General features: G+C 40.0%; 1 protein-coding gene and 1 long non-coding RNA gene across 4 annotated transcripts in view; one reads left to right on the top strand and one right to left on the bottom strand.

Annotated features, from left to right (window-relative positions):
• Positions 1-8,533, top strand: part of GRIK1 (glutamate ionotropic receptor kainate type subunit 1) — a 254,449-nt gene extending 245,916 nt beyond the window's left edge. For 2 of the 3 annotated variants that reach the window (XM_053386552.1, XM_053386550.1), the window contains one exon: positions 8,048-8,533. In XM_053386552.1, the coding sequence (XP_053242527.1) occupies positions 8,048-8,203 (156 nt within the window). In that variant the 3' untranslated portion in view covers positions 8,204-8,533. Of the gene's footprint in view, positions 1-1,931; positions 2,098-8,047 lie in introns of all 3 variants that reach the window. The other variant, XM_053386551.1, reaches the window with a different exon arrangement.
• LOC128412959 (uncharacterized) overlaps positions 1-19,824 on the bottom strand; it is a 71,169-nt gene extending 51,345 nt beyond the window's left edge. Inside the window, exons 1-2 of the long non-coding RNA XR_008330203.1 lie at positions 19,405-19,824; positions 13,499-13,585 (exon numbers count right to left, since the gene is read on the bottom strand). This is a non-coding gene — a long non-coding RNA (uncharacterized LOC128412959). The remainder of the gene's footprint in view (positions 1-13,498; positions 13,586-19,404) is intronic.
• Between the last annotated feature and the right edge of the window lie 2,568 nt (positions 19,825-22,392).

The following is a 22,392-nucleotide window of genomic DNA, read 5'->3' as shown; positions in this document are numbered from 1 at the left end:
TTTTGGCACAGTTAATATTGCACACAGTTGTTGTTTTATTGTCGGAAATCAAGCATAGGCTGGCTTGGAAGGAAATAAGGCAGAAATATCTAGCTCTGGATGTAGCCTTGCTGTATTTCCAGCTGGAAATGTATGTACCAGTTGATTTGGGACACCCTATAATGAAACCAAAGCAGATGATCGAGAGCTAAATTCCCAACACTAGTACAAGCCTTGGCACCTGCTCCTCAAACAGAGAGGTTACAACGTCTCTATGAGGTTCAGAGGTGTTGCTGACATGCCCATCATAAAAGCTGCCAGAGTGGCTTCAATTCATTACTTCTGGAAAAGCCGTGGCCGATCCTGAGATTATAGCATGGGTGTTTCCTTTGCTATGCAGCAACAGAGAGCTTTCCAGCTCTGCTCGAATAATGCAGGAGGCTGCTGCAGCCACCGTGGCTTGAGGCTCTGCATGTCTGAACCACTATGGATAGGATCAGCCTGCTATTTTGAAATCTATATTTATAATCCTACCTTTTTACCTTAAAATTAGCAAATAATGCATGGCAAGTTGCCTGATAGATGGTTGCTTTGTTATTAGAGCAACTATATAATACAGTAAAGGTCAGTTGCTTCTATGCAAATCCTGTTAAAATGACTGGGGACTGCACAAGAACAGTGTTTGCTGGGTGGCATCTGTTTTCTACAGTCTTGAAGCCAGTAAGAAACAACACATTCATTTCAGTGAAACTGATAAACTGCTATGTACAGATCAGCATTCTGTGCGTCACAAGAGGAGAATTCTGACATAATACATATCATATTTATGTAAAATCATCTCACTGTATGGCAGAAACTTGTAAAGAGCAGGGGTGGATGAGCAGTTTCCCCTATTTTGTTTATCATTATCATTATGCAGGTTGGTAGGTTCTGCCCTATATACTGTAATGTCTGCCTTAAAATTTACCTTGAAAAAATTAGAAAATTAATGTTGGCATAACTTTCTTCTTTGTTTTCATTATGAGATTATGTGCAAATGTTAATGGTCATCAGGATTCTTTTTTGTGCTCTGATTTAATCAATGTACACAAGCTAATCTTATCAAGATTCCTTTTTGCATGGTGTCAGCAGAATTTTTTTGGGGGGGGTGGAAGTACAAGCTGGATACTGCATCAAACTCTCTGCATGTGCAGAAGTTTGAGAAGTCAGAGAATCAAACCCAGAAAAATGGTGGATCGGTAACACATCACTGCCGCTCTTTTAAAAAGTTCAGGTAACTCAGAACCCCAAAATCACAGAAGAAATCTCATATGCATCCCTGGTAAATGGTAATATGGGTATTATTCTGCTCTTCTATCATTATTCAGTGAAACAATTAAGAGAACTGTGAAGGGTAAAGCATTCATACAGATTGCTTGGTTCTTGAAAATATGAACATTTAATAATCTAAAGTACAAATATACATGATCTTCAAAGGTTAACTTATGGCACCTCCAGACTGCCACTATTTTGCAGCAGGAATTCAAGCACACACTGGAAGTTTAGGTTTGCTTAATGAAGCGTGGATTAAAGGGCTCTTTCACCCTAACACAACAAATCCATTTTTAAATGACTTTTTGTTGTTTGGAAAGAGATAGGGAAATACAGTGAAAAGTATGGAACGAACATACAGGAAGACATACAAACACCCTACAAGCAAATCAGGATAAATGCTCAGTAAAGACAATATATAATCAATCCTCCACATAAGCTTTGTGCAAGAAAATATTGATGAATGCTCAATAAACAGGTTGTCTGGAGGGGCCATTAATTTTTCGTATTTTTGACAGTTTTCATTTCCCATTTCCTATAGTTTTGGTATCATTCTTATTTTAAACTTTCTTGTTGGTTTGCTTAACCATTATTATCTTTATTTTTCTTTTTTCCATCTTTTCCTTTCTGCATGCGAAAAGGCCTTTTGTTTCTTTTATGGACTGCAGTGCAAGCAAACGCATCCATCCAACTCCACTTCTGGGACTACCTTATCTACGGAGTTAGACTGTGGCAAATTAATTCGGGAGGAACGAGGGATTCGAACACAACCCTCAATCCATACTGTATAGTTACAGTAAAGCAAAGGTGTGTGCACCTAAGGCATACCTCTTCAACAATGTACATTAGCAGGAAACCATATTTTGGCTGGAATCCAAAGAAAAACGTGGTGGGTTGTATTCAACACAGCACTAATCTAAGTCAGCACAAGGATTTATTCTTCCACAATAGAACTTCCTCTCCCTCTCCTCCACACAGCCCCTCTCTAAATCTCTTCTGGGTTTCCCCAAAAACCCTCTGAAGCAGATTTGAGGGCAGAATGTAGTGAAGGGGGGGAACCCCCTTTATTCTTGCTAATCCTTCTGCCAGCACAATTATTCAGTTGAATACTACCCACTGTGTTAAAGTCAGTTCTGGGCTAGAGTTTCTTATAGTAGCCCCACGTGTCAAATAGCAAATGGCTTTTGAAAGTGAGAGGACTTACAAAAGCAGGTTGTGGTATGTTATCAGGAGCTGCTTTTCAAAGATTAAAAAAAAAAAATCCTACTAGGCATACCTACCACTTGAGTGTCTGAAATACTTTTAAGCTTTTTCTACCAAGGCTTTATGTTCAAACTGTTGGATGATTCTCCAGTCATCCTGAAGATTGGTATAGTTAAAAATGCATTCTAAATGCCACATCACAGTGTAACAGAATGTTATAATTAATAACTGTTGTTTGGTAAAATACAGTAGTACTTCTGGTTACAAACTTAATTCGTTCCGGAGGTCCGTTCTTAGCCCGAAACCGTTCTTAACCTGACGTACCACTTTATCTAATAGGGCCTCCCGCTGCCGCCACACCGCACAATTTCTGTTCTCATCCTGAGGTAAAGTTCTTAACCCGGGTTAGTGGAGTCTGTTTCCCGAAGTGTTTGTAACCTGAGGTGTTTGTAACCCAAGGTACCACTGTACAAGATACATTGGAAAGGGCTCCTACACATCAGATGTAATCCCTATCCACAATGCATTGGTTTGGAGCAGGCCCATGTTTTCATTTGTCTAACCATGTGGAATGAAACATACATCCCTATCCATTCTCTTTTATGAGGATGTTACCGTATTTTTCGCTCTATAACACGCACCTGACCATAACACGCACATAGTTTTTAGAGGAGGAAAACAAGAAAAAAAATATTCTAAACGAAACAGTGGATGTATGATTTTTGTGGTTCATGCTGTGGCCACAGGCATGTGATCTGACAGTGAGTTTGGAGTAGCCCAATGCAAAAATCCTGAGGATCCATGTGGATCCATGCTTTGTAACCATGTTTTTGCACCACTGCGGCCCCAGGCAACAGTGGGTACGTGATTTTTTTGGTGCAAGATGTAGCCATGGACATGCTATGTGATCTGATGGTGAATTTGGGGTGACCCAGTGCAAAAATCCTGAGGATCCATGTGAATCCGTGCTTTGTAACCACGTTTTAAGTGGGGAGGGAAGGAAAAGCACTCAAGGGACAAGGAGCATGCGTGGGGTGGGTGGAGAAGGATGCTGCTAATAATGAAGAAGAGGGGTATAAGGGGAGAAGGCTCCTCTCCCCTCCCGCTTTGCTCCTTTAAAGCAAGCAGGCTCTGCTTTTCTCCCTCCTCCCCGCTCATCCCCGGCTTAGCGAGTTGAAAAACTTTGCTGCTATTTAGCGAGCTGAGTGGGGAGGAGAGAGGGACAGAGAGCCTGCTTGCTTTAAAGGAACCAACCGGAACTGCTCCTTTAAAGAAGCAGGCTCGCTGTCCCACTCTCCTCCCCACTCAGCGGCTCTTCTCCCGCTTTGCTGTTTCAAAGCGAGCCACGGAGGAGGGAAGGAAGGGGAACCATGGATCCTCTGCTCACGACTGCAGCAGATCCCCACCATCACCCGTAGGCATTCCCTCCATAACACGCAGACATTTCCCCTTACTTTCTAGGAGGAAAAAAGTGAGTGTTATGGTGCAAAAAATACGGTAATTCCTATCTACATTGCAAGGTCTGCTGTCTTGGATCACTCCACCAGTATGTGCCTTGCTGCTTACATCTGTTTTTGGATTGGGGTCAATAAATTTTTACCATTCTTTTTGCATGATTAAGCATTTTCAGGTAAGATAAATTTGTTTGCATTCTATCCTGGCAGAACTAATTAGAGTACCAGCACCTGAAACCAAGGATTTTAGATAATAAGTTTTACCTGCACTAAAAGCCAATGCTGTTCTTTCTTATCCAATCATAAGCTTTCAGGTGCCTGTTGACTTCTGAGAACCACTGCACAGATACAGACAGTTCCATTCTTTGCTGACAGCTTTGTGTCTGTGAAGTCAAGATTTTGAAAAAATCATATATTTCTAACTAAAATCCAATTGATAGAACTTACCAAATAAATTGCAGTGTTTATATGTCATAAAATAGCTAGACTTCACAAGCCAGTAATGAATCCGATTTCCAAATTATTCTAGTATAGCATCATAATCTGATAACACTGTCCATTTTCATATCACTTCAATTAGTTAGCCTTACTTGTGCTTCAGTGTGTTGTATTTTCCAAACAGAATTATGAGAATGTTTTGGGCAAAATGCAATGCTATCTTTCAAACTAATAAATAAACTCAATCCAGTTGGGGCCATTACATGTGTGAAAGCATGCTTCCATGCATTTAGAATGGGAAACTGCTTGCACCAGCTGTTTCCCTTCCCTGATCCAGCATCTGGAACTGTGTTTACAGAGCCCATTCTTTAAAACTGAAATCTCATCTATCATCTGTACTATGGCCAGTGTAAATATTGTAGAGTTGTAGTCAACAAAGTTTTACTCAGAGTAGACCCACTGAAATGAATGGACATGATTGTGTTTGAGCCACTCCTTTCAATGCATCTGCTCGAGTAAATATCACTCATATTTTGTCTCTCTCCACCCCCTTAAAATTCTTCACTTTTCACAGTTGACAATGTTTGCAGTAGGTCCAGGACTTATTGGGAACCCACTAAGGACAAAGGTTTCACAACCCACTAAAGGCAACTTGTTCAACTTCAAAACCGCTCACACACTTACACCCCAGTTATCATTGCTTCTACTTCAGAGCTAAACTGATTTGAGTGGAAAGTTATTGTGATCAGAATTGTAACCTTAGACATCAATAAAACTTTTAGTTTAAAATAAGATTCTAGGAACAACACAGTGTCATCAGTTGTCTGCTTCAAATTATGGTCCTAAATGCTCACCCCCTTTATTTACACAACATTGCACTAGTCTCCTCTTATGTAACCTTCAGTTTGTTCCAAGGCAGCAGAGTAATATTTAATTTAATGCAATACTTTTATGAATTCTACTTCCAATTTATGCCATCGCCAATTGATCAACATTTCTATATTTCTATACTCCCCTTGACTTCCATGTTCTGTAAGCTAACTAAGCCATGGCTACAAGCTGCGTATCAATGACTCACTGTTTTCTCTTGTATTCACTTTACCTTTGTATCTTGTTTATAAATTCCATGTTATAAAAAGGAATCTTTCCAAAGGAAAGAAAACAAGTCAATGGACACGTTGGATGTATTTCTGACAGGCATGCAACTTGCACATGGGGTTTGCATTCAGCTCCCGTGTAATCAATCGGGCACCAGACCAGGCAGCCCATTAGCCTGACTTTGCCCTTGCACATTTCTATATACTACATGGATTTTCAATATAAATGGTACCAGAGCTACACAGCCATTTGCTGACACATGCACAACAGCCTTTTCCCACATACAACTCATGATCTCTAGATTATAGCAGATGTGTCTTTTTGACTATTTATAGACACGGACACTGCTCATTGGCTGCTTTTAAAACAAAACAGAAACTCTCACTTATCCAATTAAGATAAATTTTAAATTATTTGAGCATATTACTGAAACTCTTGCAACCTTTCCATCTCCATTTTCCTTACAATTCTGGCATAGAGCATTTCAGATGTACTTCATTTTTTCCCCATTCCCACATGACCAGAATAATTTCTACAATGGATATCTTGTGGCCCTTCAGTTGGCCCAGTCAGCATGTCCAAGTGTCAGAGATTATGGGAGTTGTAGTCTAGCAACATCTGCAGGCCCTAAAAGTGGCCACTCCTGCTCTAAGCTTTTGGATTTATTTTTAAATTCTTCCTTTCCTGAATAGCAAACGCTAATTAAACATTCTGAGATATCTTACACTGGCTAGCAGCAGCTTCTGAGGATTTCAGATACGTTTCAATGAGCTGTGGTTTTTCACCGTAAGCAATAATTTCTGTTGTCCATCTGTCCATGCATGACATAGACTAGAATTAAAAGAAAAACACCACTTCCACCATAGTAATCTTCACAATCATCTTCTTTGTTTTTAAACAAAGGAACTACAAACTCCCATTTCAGTGTAGTATATGGGAAAGGAAAGAATGAAATCCTTGTTGGCTGCCTACAAGTCTTCCTACATACCTCAACAGGCTCAGAAAATTATAGCTCGAGTCCTTTCCAGTTTCTTTCTTGCAATTTAGTCTCTTTGTTACAAAAGAACAATTGATTGCAATTCTTGAGACGAAAAACAAAAAAATTGTACAAGGGTTTGAGAACTCAACTTCTGGTATTGGCACATAGCTATATAATCTGGGTGCTCACAAATGTTTATTACTGTTAACCTATTTCTTTGTTACTTCTCACCACTACAGTGATATGTTGCTGCTTAAAACGTTCCTGTTTAAACTGTTCAAGCATGAAACTTATCTAAGAAGTTCTAGTCACTCTTTGAAAGAAAGAAAACAAGCATTGGTCTTGCTCCCTACTTGCTCCCTACAGTTTATGACACAAACTTAAACAGGAAAATAAAGCTTTGGAAAAGCCTTTTGCTATTGCATTTTGGTCATGCTGAATAAAGCATGAAAAAAGTTCAACACAAAAGACAGAATTTTGGCTACATTTTCTGGTACAAAATCAGTAAGGGGCAAAATGACAATGAGGTAGAGCAGGTGGTGGGCAGTCTAATGAGCAACCAAAATAAGACTAAGTACTTGGGTGTAAGCTGATTTTGTTCTGTTGAAGTCCATGGTAATGAACTAGCTAAAATCCCAAAACTTGGATTTTGATCAGTATGTGCAAGTTTAGCCCCAAAATTTGTACTTAGCTGAGGTACCAATCCTAGCTTCACTGCTGCCTCCCTTTGTCAGTTATTCAGAGACTTCAAGGGTGAGAGAATTCACTCATTGTGCTGGTGGCAAGAGTGAGAGGGGTATTTCCTTGCATTGCCTAGGCAATGTTGTGTTGCTTCCCTCTCTTCTTGCACTCAACTGAACCTGGTGAGTCACTGCAGCACAGCAAAGGAAAATAGCAAAATTCATCTGGTTGCCTAATCAATGTGGGGATGCTTCCCTTTCTTCCAGTCCTTTGATGGGGCTCACTTCTCTTGTGGGGTCAAAGTTTGCAAACAGCTGCAGAATAACAAATTAAACGCATGGTTCAGGGTTTTCAGAAACCCACCACAGCACAAGCACCATTTTGCTCCAAAGTATTGATTTTGTAATATTTTGGCTCAATGCTATTTAGATAAAAATGTATGCTGATTAATAGTTTGTTTTTTTTCAACTGGTAAGGCTTTGCAAGTTAGAAGTCTGCTAAATCAACAAATCTTGGTTATCCTCATTTAGATTTTTAAGGGGCAACATGAATTCCATCTGAGGTTGGATATTATTAAATATGTGATTCTACTCTTTTGCAACCCTTATTTCTGTGTAATGCCAATTAGCCAGATTCCTGCCATTGGGACATACACATTTTAATAAAGAAGCAACCAATATTTAGAATTTCTGGGGTCATAAAGAATCCTTTACACATCGCACCCCTAATTCAATTCTGCAAATTCACAGTAATAGTGGAAGAAATCTAACTCAATGAACTGAGATATTCAAACTTCCCAGTTAGTATGTTCAGAATCTAGTTGAAAATCAATTGTGCAAAATAGGGTGACAATCTGTAGTAAACGTAATTCTTAATTATTTTTTCATCTCCCACCTTCTACTAGTGTCTTTCTTTCAATGCCATAATGGAGGAACTTGGAATTTCACTCAAACACCAGAAGAAATTAAAGAAAAGGACAAGAACTAAAGGGCGGTCGTCATTCACAAGTATCCTTACTTGTCATCAGAGGCGGACACTGAGAAAAGAAACCATGGCTTGAATGAGTTCAACTTTCCCCATGGAAGAGATCTTGAGTAAAAGGCAAAGCAAAAAACTTTTTATGCCTACCAGACAATTGTACAGAGGGATTTTTAAAAAGAGACAGCTTACATCTCAGAAATTCAGTGTGATTTCCCCTTTTTTAATCTTGAGGCGGTACAGCAGTATCAGAACTCACATAAGACTGATGTACTACAAATCACCCAGGAAACGTCTCGCTTTTACTTTTGAAATGATTTGTATGGTCACCTATTTTGCATCTCTCTCTACTACTTCCCCATTCATTGCTGTATGTGCTTTCTAAATGAATAAAAACAGGGATTTTTCAGTATGGAATTATTCTTTCACTTCCTCATCAGAAGTCACCTGACATTTTCTTCTTCAGCATGATTACACTGAACTCAGGAAGCTGCCATACAATGAAGGTCAAACCGCCCTGAAACCTTCAGGTACAGGGCAGTATAGAAATTAAATAAATAATAATACATAATAATACATAATCACTTAATAATGCAACAGGCTGCTTTATATCTTGTTTTTCCTTAAATTATTATATATAGAACATTATTCAGCCAAAGGCCTGGTTATAGAGAAACGTTTTCACCTGGTGCCTAAGGATAAGTAATAAAGGCGCCAGGCGAGCTTCTCTGAGCTCATTCCACAAATGCTGAGTCACCGCAGAAAAGGCCCATTCTCATGGATGAGGAACACAAATAAGGGTCTCAGATGATGATGATGATGATGGGGAGTGGCGTTCCTTGAGGTATTGCAGTCCTGAGCTGTTTAAGGCGTTATAAGTCAACACCAACACTTTTAATTGGGCCCAGAAACTAATTGGCAGCCACTGCAGTTAGGTCAGAATCAGTGTAATATGCTCAAACTGTCTTGCCCCAGTGAGCAGCCCAGCTGCCCAATTCTGCACCAGCTGAAGTTTCTGAAACATCTTCAGAAACAGCCCTATGTATAATGGACTGTAGTAATCTAGCCTAGAGGTTACCAGATCTCTGTATGACAAATGAGTGAGTTTAGTCAATATGTTAATAGGACCAAATGCTGACAGGAAGTTCTACATTTCCATGATGGGAAAGGGTTATGCTGATGTCCAAACAGCTTACATGAAAAAAATCAAATACATACATACATACAATCTATCAAGTTCCCCCTGAATTTCATCCAAAACAAGGGTTGCAGGGTTGCTGCTCAGGTGAAATCAGAAGAATTTCAAGTGATGAAAATAAAAAATCTGATGAATATAGGGGAACTCTGCATCTCTAAAGGTACATTGCCAGACGAATTTGAACCTTTCTTCTCTGGCAAAACATACAAAACAGTAAGACTAGCAAAATTTATCAGAGAGATCTGCCCATCTCTAGGCTTCAGCTTTAGCTCTCAGATGATCTCAGAAAGTTTTCTAGGGCAGATCTATTGAGTTCTGCAGCAGAAGACAAAGGAGATTTTCTTTTCTCAGTGCCACTGTGATAGACACAATTCTGCTTCAGGCACTGAGCACACACAAAACCATTATTGTGAAGTAGCATTGTGTACATGGGCAATAAGAGTAAATTTATAAACCATGCATGTTCCTCAATCCTCATTTTTAGTAGAAGTGTCATACTGCCACCACTAGTGGGTAGCCATGAGCGGAACTGAAGTTTATAAGTAATCAATTGTGCAACTGAAGAAGATAATTTCAGCAAAATCATGCCCATCTGAATAATGTGTGTGTGTTATTTATATGACATAATGTAAGTGTTCTGGACAGAGGACTTGGATTTTTATTTTTAGCACCCACCCCCTGCTTGTGTATTGCATGGAACAATGTGCACATCAAGGAACAAATGATTTTCACATCTTGAAAAGTCACAGTCACGTGGGCAATCTGACTAAATACAAAGAAATAAAGGCAAGAAAACTGTGCTCCCTCCTGCTTAAAGCAGGATTCCACCCTCCTGAAAGAAGCTTTTCCTGGGTGTCACAATTATTTAATGTTCAGACGTAACAATACTTTTATTCAAAACAACACACTCATATTCTTTCGCTCTCCAGGTTCCAGTTAAGAACTAAAAGTACCAAATCACATAAACTACCCAGGGAGAAGGTGATAACAGAGGGGGCAGGAAGAATTAAATGCACAAGTGAATTGTTCATTAGGAAATGTTTTGCAACCTCCTGAATATGATTGTGGGAGAATTTTTAATTCATGACACTAGTCCATTTTCATATATTTCTTTTAAAGAAAACTGTATCAACACTTCCCATATTAGCACATTATGCACTACAAATGACAGAGGGTTAGTTGAGCCTGTTCACAGAATTCTGTATTGTATTTAAACAGGAAGCACTGCTGCAAGCTATGCAAACATTCACTTCACCTCAACATCCTCCTCAAATCTTATTACCCAAGATACTTGTCATCTGGAGATCTACTTGTTGATTACTCTCAGTGAGTCAACCATGTAGTACGAGGCTCAGGCACATGGATATCAATACATGACTATCTGATTAGGTAATAGTGCCATGCACTTTAGGCCCTTCCAGTGGAGAATTAACAGCTAGATCTTCTAAGTAAGGCAAATAGTCCAGCTGGTTCAACATCCATCCTGCTTCTAACAGAGACAAGCCAGGAAGCCCACAAGCATGGGCCAAAGGCAGCAGGCCTCTCCCTATGGCAGCGGTGTCCAAACTTTTTTCAAAGGGGGGCCAGATTTGATGAAGTCAAGGACTGAAGTTGAGTTTTTTTAAGCATTTTCCCCCAAGTGGTTGAGCTTTTCTTAGGATTGAAGTTGTTGAGGTGTTTTTTTTAGGATTTTGCCCCAGGAAAACTGCCACAGGGGCCAGATTAAGCCGACCGGTGGGCCCCCAAAACTGGCTTTGGACATGCCTGCCCTATTGTTTCTCCACCATCCACCAGGGACTACCATTCAAATATTTACCTTAACTAGTGGCTTCCACCACATCTTGTGAAAGTGAATTCTGCAAGTTCTATGTAAATGTTGTGTCAAACAGTACTTTCTTGGTCTATCTTGAATCTACTATCAACCACAAGTGCTATTAAGAAAGGGGGGGGGAATCTCCATTATATTGATTTCATCTGCGCCATAACTTTTTTAAAACTATGAGCGTGTTGGTTTTTAAAGCCTCTAATGCTAGAGGTTTTCCTTGTAGAAAACATGCTCCAACCTCTTGTCTCGTTGACAATTGTCTTTATGACAATAAAGATATTATTATTATTATTATTATTATTATTATTATTATTATTATTATTTTCATTACCCTTTCTGAACCTTTTCTAGTCCTTCAGTACGCTTTTCTGAGATGAAGTAATTGAACTGTGAGAAGTATTTCATATGCGGCTGCAAAATATATATTTTATAAAGACTATATTATGATACTAGCTGTTTTATTTTCAGATCCTTTCCTAATAATCCATAGCAATGAATAAACACAAAAGCTGGCATTTCCATGGAACATTTCACTATGACCCCAAGGTCTGTTGCATAGTCACAGCCAGCATACATCCTAACAGTACATATACAAAAATCGGACTTTATTGTCTCAAACTTTGCATTTACCTACACTGAATGTCATGCTGTTTCTCACACACCCAGTCTGGAGAGATCTTAGAATCATAGAATTTATTATTTATATGCTGTCCATCTGGCTGCATTGCCCCAGCCACTCTGGCCAGCTTCCAACAAATTAGAACATAAAGCATCAAGCTGGAAGCGATCCCAAGGATCATCCTCAGTCCAGTATACCTGAAGGAGCATCTCCACCCCCATTGTTCAGCCTGGACACTGAGATTCAGCACCAAGGGCCTTGTCGGTTCCCTATGGCAAGAAGTGAGGTTACAGGGAACCAGACAGAGGGCCTTCTCGGTAGTTGCGCCCGCCCTGTGGAACGCCCTCCCATCAGATGTCAAGGAAATAAGCAGCTATCCTTTTTTTAAAAGACATCTGAAGACAGCCCTGCTTAGGGAAGTTTTTAATATTTAAGGCTGTATTGTTTTTAACACTCGATTGGGAGCCACCCCAGAGTAGCTGGGGAAACTCAGCCAGATGGGCGGGGTATAAATAAATTACTATCTATTCCAACCGCCTGCAATGCAGGAATATGCAGCTATCCCCTATAGGGACTGAACCTGCAACCTTAGTGTTGTCAGCACCATGCTCTAACCAACTGAGCAGTCAGCACTCTGCATCAATTTTCACCTTCCTGAATAATTTGCTAACACTTGAATATATGGTTGCCTCACTCCTGACTTGATATTATTCATGAATAAATTACATAGGACTTTTCCCAGTACAGATCCTTGTGGGATATTGATCCTTAAGGGGCCCTGCTGATTACTTCTTTCCACTGTGAAAACTATCCATATATTCTTTGCCTCTGCTTCCTGCTTGCTAGCCAGTTACCAGGGGAGAAGACAAAAGCTGCTTGGTTCACTTTGATGTATTTCACCAACTCTCCAATTTTGTGTACAGAGGCTCCCACAGAACATAAATATGTCCAGTTGGCTGAGGTTCTGACTTTCCCAGAATGAACTACAATGGTATTGCAAAGCTATCTTGCCCTGTCAATATTTCATGGCACATATAAAGCAGATCTTTATAAATCCATAAAATAAACTTAGAGAGCCTCTGAAATTTGACAAAGGCAAAGTTAAAAAATGATAAACAGGGAACTGTCGCTTCATGCATCTTATCCATTTTATGTAACAGCTTAGTTTCTTCTCTGATACTTGTCTGGTGTGGTTTAGACCAACACATGTATGTGAGAAAGAAGTATCTGAATGAGTGGTAAGACTGTATGAGAGGGCTGGGGAAGCTCAGGTTCAGGGACTAAATGTGGCTCTCCAGGCCTCTCTGCCTGATCCTTGGGACTCTCCTCAGGCAACACCAACTCCTCTGTCCAGAGGCCCTCCGTCAAAAAGACCAACCCCTCACCTGCCTTGCTTCATACCCTCCTTGCACATTACCGTCTGGCTGGAATGTGTTCTTGAACTATGATAGTTCTTCTTGCTTGACAGGATGGAGAATAGAAAGGGGTGCGTGATTTTCTGCGGAAAGCAGCCTACATACAGAAGTAACATTTATATTCATTTCTCCAGCTAGTTTTCCCTCTTACTCTTCACACTGGTATGTGCCCCCCCCCCCCCGGATGGCTGCTCAGAAAGGAATGTATTCATTTGGCTGAAAAGAATTCTCCACCCCTGATGTATGTGATGCTCTGTCTAGCGGCAAGATTCATATGTTTCTATATGTCGTTCCTAATAAAAAGAAAGCGGATTATGAACCTACCTGTTTCCGCCGAGTGCTGGCCTATTAGCAGAATCTATCTGGGCACAGAAGCCTGAGTAAGTACAGTACTCCACCCCTGGGACCTATAGGCAAAAACAAAACAAAACACTGAAGTTACTGTAAATCACTAAGGTACACAGTAAAGGGGAAATGCAGGTTAGATTTTTAGTATGTATGTTCCTTAGCTGTTGTTGCTATTATTTAGGGTCCTGAAAAGTTAGCTAACAACATATAAATCATGTTCTAATGTGTAGTGGTTTTATTCTGGAAAGGGTCTCTGCAACCTGGACTTAGCACTGCAGAATCCCATAACTGGCATATTAGTGTGTGTTTTTCCTCAAACCTTCCCAATTAACCAAAGAAGATACTGTGTATCTTTACTTCCTAATGGCTGGCTGTGCTAATTTAACTCACAACTGAAAAACTGAGCAACAGACGTTTTAGATGATCATCATCATCATCATCATTTGAACCCAGAGAAAATATATAACTCAGCAGATAAAGTTTAGTTCCAAACTGAAGTAAATGTATCTGTGTAAACTATAGATGCAGGTACAGTACTGCAGTTTCAGAATTGCATTCATTCTCTCAGTTCTCTACTGCTTTGAGGGAAATGTCAGAAGAGCATAAACCAGGATAGTCCAGAATCGCCACAAACAGCTTGGAGAGGAAAACACAAGAGTAAAACATGGGAACACACTAGACTGCTATGATTTACTATTACACGTTGCTTGAGTTGGCTAAAATGCAAGGTGGTGGGTGGCGTAAGATGACAAAATACTGACGTGGTCTAGATTTCCAGGGAAATGAAGCTCTTAGTAAAGTACCAGAAGATATATCCATAATCCTTTTTTCCTGTTATATACAGTTTCAGTTTGGGATTAATGTTCTGTTTCCAGAGGAAGGGCTGGTACTTGTTTCACACAAAGAACATTTTTTTAAAAATAAAGGTTGAATTTACACTTGTAATGGAAGGGCTCTTTCTGTTCGCAGAGGAAAGGAAAATTCAAGGGGGGGGGGCTTCTGATAGAGGAAGCCATTTTTCACCATTTCCGCTTTTAACCTGTAATCCAGAGCATCACCTCATGCAGTTGTGGAGAGCCCCCCAGTCCACTGGAGCAGGCTTTTTGGAAGGAAACAGTAAAAGGATATGCAAAAATTGCATTCCTCCCACCCTTTCCTCCGGCATTAGACACAAGCCTTTATCGAACCTAATATGTCTTACAAAACCAGAAATATAAATTTGATGTTATTCTTAACAAAGCAAGTGAATTGTTCCCCATTAAGAGACTTTACTGATAATTATGCTAGCATAATAAAAAAACAAAACAAATACAGGCACAAATGCAATCTGGCAAAAGAAAAAGAAAACTCTGGTTTCTCTTCAGATCATATTTCTATTAGACAAAATCAAGTCATTCTGGGGTGAACATGCAGCAGCCAGTATGTAACTCTATACTCTGGGAATTAGCCACCTAAAAAAAGGCATTTCTATAGTATTGATCACTTTAGTATTTGAGGGCTCATAAATAAATGCTGGTGGCACTGTCTAGACCTTAGCTAAGTTTAAGGACAACTGGTTTTCTGAGTTAGTCAAGTATAAAATAAAATGTTCATAATCACAACTGGCTGTAAGACAAATCAAGCATGAATTCTGTGAGACATAATTGTACAAAATACCTCAATAGGCCGAATTCACCTTTATTGTTAGATGCCAGAAATCCATAGGAACTAAAACAAATTATAGCTAGTTCTTACACTTATCATCATACATTTGTTCAACAAGATAACTAGAAATTTCTATGAATGCTTTTGTTCATTAATTTTCAATTTTAAACCATTTAATTTACATAAGAAAAAGAAGTATCACTGGGATCCAGCTTGCTCAATCTGATCCCTTTTCTTTGTGCAACTCAGCCATAAATAAATGAAGCCACAGATAATAAAGCTTCAAAAAGAGAAAGATGATTTACTTAACTGCCGGTAGCAGAATGACTCCCCAGAGGTCTTTATAAATAATATACTGTATTTTTCCGTGTATAAGAGGCTCAGAATTAGAAAATGGGGGGAAGATTGCCCCCGTGTATAAGACTACCCCCCCTTTTTAACATAATTTTTTAGTAAAAAAACTTAGTCTTATACACAGAAAAATACGGTAACTATTTTTCTCTTGGTGTTCTTCTGCAACAGTGAGCTTTACTTTGGACATCTTTCTCCAAATACCATTCACACACACCATTGTTTATATATCTTTGACTATACAGTACAACTCTCCTTGAAGAGGCCGAATGCTACATTCTTTGGTATGCCTCCTAGAGGACAGCTATTCTTTGGACCAGAAAGTACTAGTTGTTACAGAGCAGTGGTATCCTGAAAAATTTGTTTATAACAGAATGCTCCATAAACAAATGGCAATAAATGTCAATAATGACTCTTATACAAAGGAAAAGCAAGAAACCTATGAAAAAACGTGAGTCAAAGCAGCATATTACATTCAAGTGCCAACATAAAACATGGGGGAGAGCCTTTAAAAGGCATGATCATAAAACATCTAGGCTATTCTAAAGTTGTCATGATCTTACACATAAAATATATACCAAATCAATAAAGGAAAAATATACCATCAGTAAAGTAACCATACCATCAGTGTGGACTACACTGGAGATTGCCTCTTTTTTTGGTGCTGTGGGAAGTTAGGTGTGGGGGAGAAAAGAGGCTGAGGCAATACCTGATCATATAAAGTCATAGTAAGTAGGTCTTATGTAGAAGGCAACTACTTCATCATTCCTCAAGTGGAGTTTATCTTAGCCACAGAGGCTCCCAACAAGGGATAATAAGTCATAGTCTTCTGGGTGTGAACACTTATATGGCAACAGCAACGTGTAGCAATAATAGTCCCCACACCTAGGGTGGTTCATCACTATTCTAGTAACAAAGAACATTCAGGGATGCTTTGCTATCTTTTTGAATTTGAGTACAGATAACCCAGAATAACATACCCATGCCTTAATATGCATATTAGTGGTGACAGGGCAATGATTGGAACATTGCTTAAAAGAATTTTGCTTTAAAAAAACAACCCCAAACCTGACTACATGCACCATTTCCTGCTTGCAGAGTTATGTAAAACAGAAAATAGAATAAACTCTCAGACATATCTCATCTAGTCTGCATCTCAGCTTTTACTGGAACACTCTGCTTTTCTAAGGATAGAAACATGAAATCCCAAAGGGAAATGTCTAGCATTCTCAGTAGGTGGTCAATGAGACACAGCGTAATGAAATATGTACATGAAGCGTAATACTAGCTCCATCAGCCGAACAAAGACACGGTGATTGGCAGTGATTGAAGCAATTGCTTCAACACTTATGCCTTAAGTGATAAGTGCACTGATGATACTATTTCCAAAATGATGAACCAAGTTATTGATGCAATGATTTTTACAAGAAATTCAGCTTTGAGAGAGTGAGAGTCTTTAAATGGTAAGCATTTCCTTCCTACATTCAAGCTGCATTGTCATCCACATTATTAAGGAAGGTCATGCAAATAATTGCAGGAAAAGGAAGAGTAAATTGCTGAGGGGAATGGAAAAGGGCACACTTTTTTTGTCCATTTTCTTCCCACCACCACCATTCCAGTTCTTCTTTCCCTTACAATCTATTCAGTGATGAAAGAAGATCACTGACTTTGACACCGAAATTAATTGGAAGGTTTTGGCATCCCAGTACATGTACTATTGGACCCATAATTTTTAAAAATGAATTTTCATGGCGGGAGGGGGTGCATGAACTCAAAAGTACACTTTAAAATCACGCAGAAGGACATTTAAATCTACATTTTAAATAAGTAAAAAAAGGTAAAGGTACCCCTGCCCGTACGGGCCAGTCTTGACAGACTCTGGGGTTGTGCGCCCATCTCACTTAAGAGGCCAGGGGCCAGCACTGTCCGGAGACACTTCCGGGTCACGTGGCCAGCGTGACATCGCTGCTCTGGCGAGCCAGAGCCGCACACGGAAACGCCGTTTACCTTCCCACTAGAAAGCGGTCCCTATTTATCTACTTGCACCCGGAGGTGCTTTCGAACTGCTAGGTTGACAGGCGCTGGGACTGAGCAACGGGAGCGCACCCCGCCGCGGGGATTCGAACCGCCGACCTTTCGATCGGCAAGCCCTAGGCGCTGAGGCTTTTACCCACAGCGCCACCTGCGTCCCAGCTTTTTAGATGTGCATAATTAAGCTTTTAATGAAACATTTAATAGTAATCTAAAGAAACCTGGTACAGTGGTACTTAATTCGTTCTGGAGGTCTGTTCTTAACCTGAAACTGTTTTTAACCTGAAGCACCTCTTTAGCTAATGGGGCCTCCTGCTGCCGCTGTGCCACCGCTGCACGATTTCTGTTCTCATCCTGAAGCAAAGTTCTTAACCCGAGGTACTATTTCTGGGTTAGCGGAGTCTGTAACCTGAAGCGTATGTAACCTGAAGCATATGTAACCCGAGGTACCACTGTATTTAAGAATTAGCTAACAATGTACACAACTCAGAAAGTTACTTTGGTGTTGCTGCTGTTTTAACAAAATCCTGCTCAGCATAAATCTCTGGAACAGGCTGGTATTGTCTCCTGTCTCTGGACAACAGCAGGCCAAGAATTATTATTATTATTTATTAAATTTGTATACTGCCCTATACTCACAGGTGTCAGGACAGCATACAATATAAAATGACAATATAAAAACACAAAATTCATAATAAACACAAGAACAAAAACAACCCAATAATCCACAACCCATAACACATTGCACCAATCTCATTCCGAGATATGTTTCACCACGTATTATCTATCTATGTTGTCATACTTGTTTGTGTGTCATCCAGCATAATATACACGGTCATGCGATTATTTCCGTTTGTGATTGTGCTGAGAGAGTTGCTGCCAGAAGATTTTGCCCCATGCCAAAAGTTATGGGCAACAGCAGGCAAAGACAGAAACACTGAACGTCCTACATCACTCCAAAGTGGGAGAAGCAGCACTTCGGAAATTTCTTGCCAATGTTTGTATGGTTCATCTGCAAATATGCCACCTTTCCCTGGAAAGACTCGGGCACACAGCATCGATCCTGCCTTCATAAATTCTGTGACTGTGCAGATAGAAGATCTCAGACAGCAGACCTTGCCTTGCACTAGGTTCCACCAGGGCCCTGGAATGAACTTCCCCTACCAGTCAGTGGTGGTTAGGGAACTGGAGTTTGAATGGATTATGCAGTTTCGATTAAAAAAGCAAACCCCAAAAAACTTTCCCTCAGATCCATCTGCAGGAGAGTCCCCTGATCAGCCACAAACCGTGGGACAGATACTAAAACATAAGGCACTACTTGCCAACAGGGAAGCCATGCTTACCCATAGTGGCTGGTCAGATGGGCAGGGTATAAGAAATTTGTTGTTGTTGTTGTTTAGTCCAGGATAATAGGCAAGTACTGTCCTATATTTCACACAAACACACACACACCACAAAAAAAACCCCACAGCCTCCTATCACCTACACTTGGATAATACAAAAAGTAGCAAGTCTACCTGGAATGAATGGTTCAAACTTCCTTCAGTTCCAGCTCTTAACTAGATAAAGCTCTAACAAATAGCAGCAGACTTTCCCAAGCCAAAGTCTTCTTCCAACTCAGGACTTTGAATATCCTTTTGCTTCCCCAACCCTCCTAACCCAAAAAAGCAGGATTGCTGAGGAAAGGGGTTGGTCCCTGCAGAGCTGCTCTGGTGGGAAATGGGAGTTCCTGACTCAGGGTTCTAGCATATTCTAGAATAAACCTGAAAACAGTCACAAATTTATTTTGGTGTTCCCTCCATGTGGATTTGAAAGACACCCCCAAGATAATAACTAGGCAAATAGGGCTCACCCTTTAAAACAAGGTAGGCCAGGCCTCCCCTGAAATCCACTCCTTCAGCTCTTCAGCAGCTCTTAATCAAAATGGCTTCCAAAGCCTTGAGTTGCTTTCTCTCTCTCCCCACCCCAATTTACACACCTGATCTTAAAAGCCTTGGAGCTCCTTAAAGTAACAGGCCTAATTAAGCCACTTCTTTATTATTTGATTGATTTGTCCTGTTTCAGTGCCACGTTTCTTTCAAATGAACCCCAAAGCGACTTACAAACAATAAATAACAATAGCGTGATAGGACATCACAAATCCTGCATAAATCATACAGAATAATTAACAAATCGTCAGCAAAACAATTGCAATCTATAAAACACTGTTAACATATCAACAACTACAAAATAAGCTAAACAACTCATGTTGGTTACATAGGCTTAAAAGAAGGATGTCAGGTGCTAAATCACATTAATCACATCTAACACGTTCAGTGTTTTCCCCAAATGCAAACCCCGGCCAGGAAGAAAGAAAAGGGCACCTGGGAGGGGGATTCATGTGGTCTGCATGGGATTTCCCTCACATGTTATATGCTTATAAAAAAAATTGCCCTGCCTGTTTCTGCTCTCCTTGCAATCCTTTTGGCAGCAAAGGGGGGCAAGCAGTGAAGCATATAATTTTACAGTGGCAGACAGGAGGACCCAGAGTCCTGTCAGCTTGCAGCTTTTTGTGTTGACGAAGAAGGAAAGCAAGCTTTCCACTCAGCTAAGGCATTTCTGCCATATGGACAGTCTCCCCGACCCTCTCAGGCAAAGGGCTAGCATATGTATGCTGCCTTCAGCTACTGGGGATATTCCCTTGCAGCTAACACATGCACATAGGAACAGCCTGTGGCCAAGGAACATTTGGGGGATTTGTCAGGGAGGTTGTTTTGAGTCCCACACACTATTTTTCTGAAAGGATACGTTACCATCCTCAGAGACTTTCTTTTCTTCTTTCTTGGTTGCCTGGAAAGACACCCTTCATATCCACAGACTAGCATTTAACTTTGCTATTAGAGGGGTTACTGAGGCCTAAGTGTGGTTAGTCAGGCTTTTACGGTGCTTTCCCATCCAGGATGAAATATAAACTACTGTTTTTACAGTACAGCTTCACAAGGAAATAACATAATTCACTTTTATTTATGGTAATATGAAGCAAAGAGAAACATTGTGCCATAAAGACTAGTGTTGCATTTAACTATGTAAATTAACTGGGGGGAAACTGACAAATAACTTAATTGCCTTGTTTTAGAGCTCACCTGACACATCCTTAATATTAATCTGATGTTTTCAACAAAACAGTAGAGTATTTGCATTTTATTGTGTGCATTCATACAGTGTTATGAAAATTAGCCAAGTAGCATTCTTCTTCTTCTACTAATTTCCCTGCAATCCCAGGTTTATATGGAGTTTTTCTCCATGGGTCATTTCACACACAACACAGTATTCTGGGAATCATTTTGAGTAGAGGTCGGTAATCTCCAGTGCAATACATACAAGTGGTTACAGTCATAGCCAGTAAAATATTCCTATATTAATTGCAAGAATTTACCATCTACTTTAAAAACAGAACAGTACCCAAATGGAAAAGACCCAAAACATTACAATAAGAAAAAATGCAAGCAAGCAACCTGTCTATTTGCAATACATTGCAGTATACAGTTACAGGGTTACAGACATTTCAGGTTACAGACTCCGCTAACCCACAAATAGTACCTTGGGTTAAGAACTTTGCTTCAGGATGAGAACAGAAATGGCGCGGTGGCAGCAGGAGGCCCCATTAGCTAAGTTGGTACCTCAGGTTAAGAATAGTTTCAGGTTAAGAACAGACCTCCAGAACGAATTAAGTTCTTGACCCAAGGTACCACTGTAGTTTAGGTCAGGATGTCCAACACGTGGTCCTCAAGGGCTTTTGGGGCAGCCCTTGACAACAATTGACATCCCCTCCCCAGCCCTCACATTCCCTTCCCAAAGCCAGGTAAGCGAGATGTTGGGCTTTGTGAAGGAGATCAGGGGACTCTAAGACCCTGCCAGAGCCTCTCAGCTTATCTGGCTGTGGGAAGGCAGCAAGAGGGTTGGGGGGGGGCATAAAATATTGGCCTCGCCTCCTCTCACCCGTGCAACAAGGCAATGAGAAGCCTGCCACTAACATGTCAAAATATATTCTTCCAATGCACTCGGTATGAAAAGTTGGGTTGCCCTGATTTAGGTAATTTACAGACAGCCTAGATATTGAGCATTAATCCTAATTTATTTGCTCAAAGTTTATGGGAAAGTTAGATGGCTTCATTGAGCATTCTTTCCGATTTGTTTGCATTCTCCTTATGGCAACAAGTCTGATTTGCGGGGGAAGTGGGTATGTTGTGCAAGACTTCCAAATCAACTATAATAGCACAGCCTGAATTTGCTGTTTTGTGACTGAATCCCAACCAAAAATAGAAGTCTGAAAGTTCCTGAATATAGATCATTGCATAATTTCTTTGGGGAGATTTGGGGTAGAAGGATTCAGAGATTAATCTTTACCCATTTTAGAAATAGTTTATCTTTGTCAAGTTTATCTGAAATATTTCCTGATTATCATCAGGAATGTGCATTAGATACAGTCTTTAATCACAAAATTAATCAGCCATTTTATTTACTGCATTCCCCCTTTTCTTATAACTTGACATATCTTTTTCAATAATCAAGGCAAGCGAGGATATAGAAGGGACATATTGCAGAACAAGGTGAATTATTAGGAAGGCTTTCTCTTATTCCCTAAAAGCGCAAAATTCTAATATAGTTAGGGACAAGACACAATGTAGAATGGTATGCTGTAGTTGTGGCTATTTAGGTGGCAGATCACAAAAGATACAGTGGATATTTAACTAGTAGATTCTAGGTGAAATGAACTCTAAAGCACAGCAATAGCTTTCTCACAGTGTAAAGAGAAAGAAATAGCAAGGACTAAAGGACATCAAATCAAGATTCAGGAGAG

The sequence above is a fragment of the Podarcis raffonei genome, chromosome 4 (genome assembly GCF_027172205.1).
Source record: "Podarcis raffonei isolate rPodRaf1 chromosome 4, rPodRaf1.pri, whole genome shotgun sequence".
In the NCBI taxonomy this organism is placed as follows: domain Eukaryota; kingdom Metazoa; phylum Chordata; class Lepidosauria; order Squamata; family Lacertidae; genus Podarcis; species Podarcis raffonei.
Note: the sequence above shows the minus strand (reverse complement) of the source record. Positions and strands in the feature narration are given on the sequence as shown.